General features: G+C 65.9%; 1 protein-coding gene across 1 annotated transcript in view; it reads left to right on the top strand.

Moving 5' to 3' along the window:
- Positions 1-5: 5 nt before the first annotated feature.
- The window catches only part of ADCK5 (aarF domain containing kinase 5), a gene marked incomplete at its 5' end in the record, with an annotated part of 4512 nt that continues 3498 nt past the window's right edge, over positions 6-1019 (top strand). The window contains one exon of the mRNA XM_026059565.1: positions 6-143. Within this exon, the coding sequence (XP_025915350.1) occupies positions 6-143 (138 nt within the window). The remainder of the gene's footprint in view (positions 144-1019) is intronic.

The following is a 1019-nucleotide window of genomic DNA, read 5'->3' as shown; positions in this document are numbered from 1 at the left end:
TGGTGCGCGGCGCCATCCGCAACGGGGGCCTCTACATCAAGCTGGGCCAGGGGCTTTGCTCCTTCAACCACCTGCTGCCCCCCGAGTACATCGCCACCCTCCGCGTGCTGGAGGACCGGGCCCTGCAGCGCGGCTACCGGGAGGTGAGCRCCGGGGCGCCCCGGCCGCGGGGGACGCCACCGGGGACCGCGGGGACGTCTCCGCTGTGGGCGTGGGGCCACCGCGGCCCTGGGCATAGGGACACCTCCACCCCGGGCATGGGGACAGCACCGTACCAGGCATGGGGACACCACCACCCTGGGCACAGGGACGCTGCCACCCTGGGTATGGGGACTCCGCCACCCCAGGTTTGGGGACAACACTATGTCCCCCAGGCACAGGAACACCACCACCCTGGGCGTGGGGACACTGCCACCTTGGGTATGGGAGCAGTTTGGCCCTGGGCACAGGGACACCATCACCTTGGGCATGGGGACACCACCATCCTGGGCACAGGGACTCTACCACCCCAGGTTTGGGGACACCACCACCTTGGGTATGGGGGCAGTTTGGCCCTGGGCACAGGGACACCATCACCTTGGGCATGGGGACACCACCATCCTGGGTATGGGGACACCGTGGCCCCAGGCACAGGGACACCACCACCCTGGGTATGAGGACACTGCCACCCTGGGCATGGGGACTCCACCACCCCAGGTATGGTGATACTGCCACTTTTGGCGTGGGGACACCACCATCCTGGGTATGGGGACACCATGGTCCCAGGTTTGGGGACACCACCATCCTGGGTATGGGGACACCACAGTCATGGGCACAGAAGCACCATGACCCTGGGCATGGGGACACCACCACCCCAGGTATGGTGACACTGCCACTCTTGGCATGGGGACACCACCATCCTGGGTATGGGGACACCATGGTCCCAGGTTTGGGGACACCACCATCCTGGGTATGGGGACACCAGAGTCATGGGCACAGAAACACCATGATCCTGGTTATGGGGACACCACCACTGCGTG

The sequence above is a fragment of the Apteryx rowi genome, unplaced genomic scaffold (assembly GCF_003343035.1).
Source record: "Apteryx rowi isolate R43461 unplaced genomic scaffold, aptRow1 scaffold_1596, whole genome shotgun sequence".
NCBI classification, from domain to species: Eukaryota; Metazoa; Chordata; class Aves; order Apterygiformes; family Apterygidae; genus Apteryx; species Apteryx rowi.
Note: the sequence above shows the minus strand (reverse complement) of the source record. Positions and strands in the feature narration are given on the sequence as shown.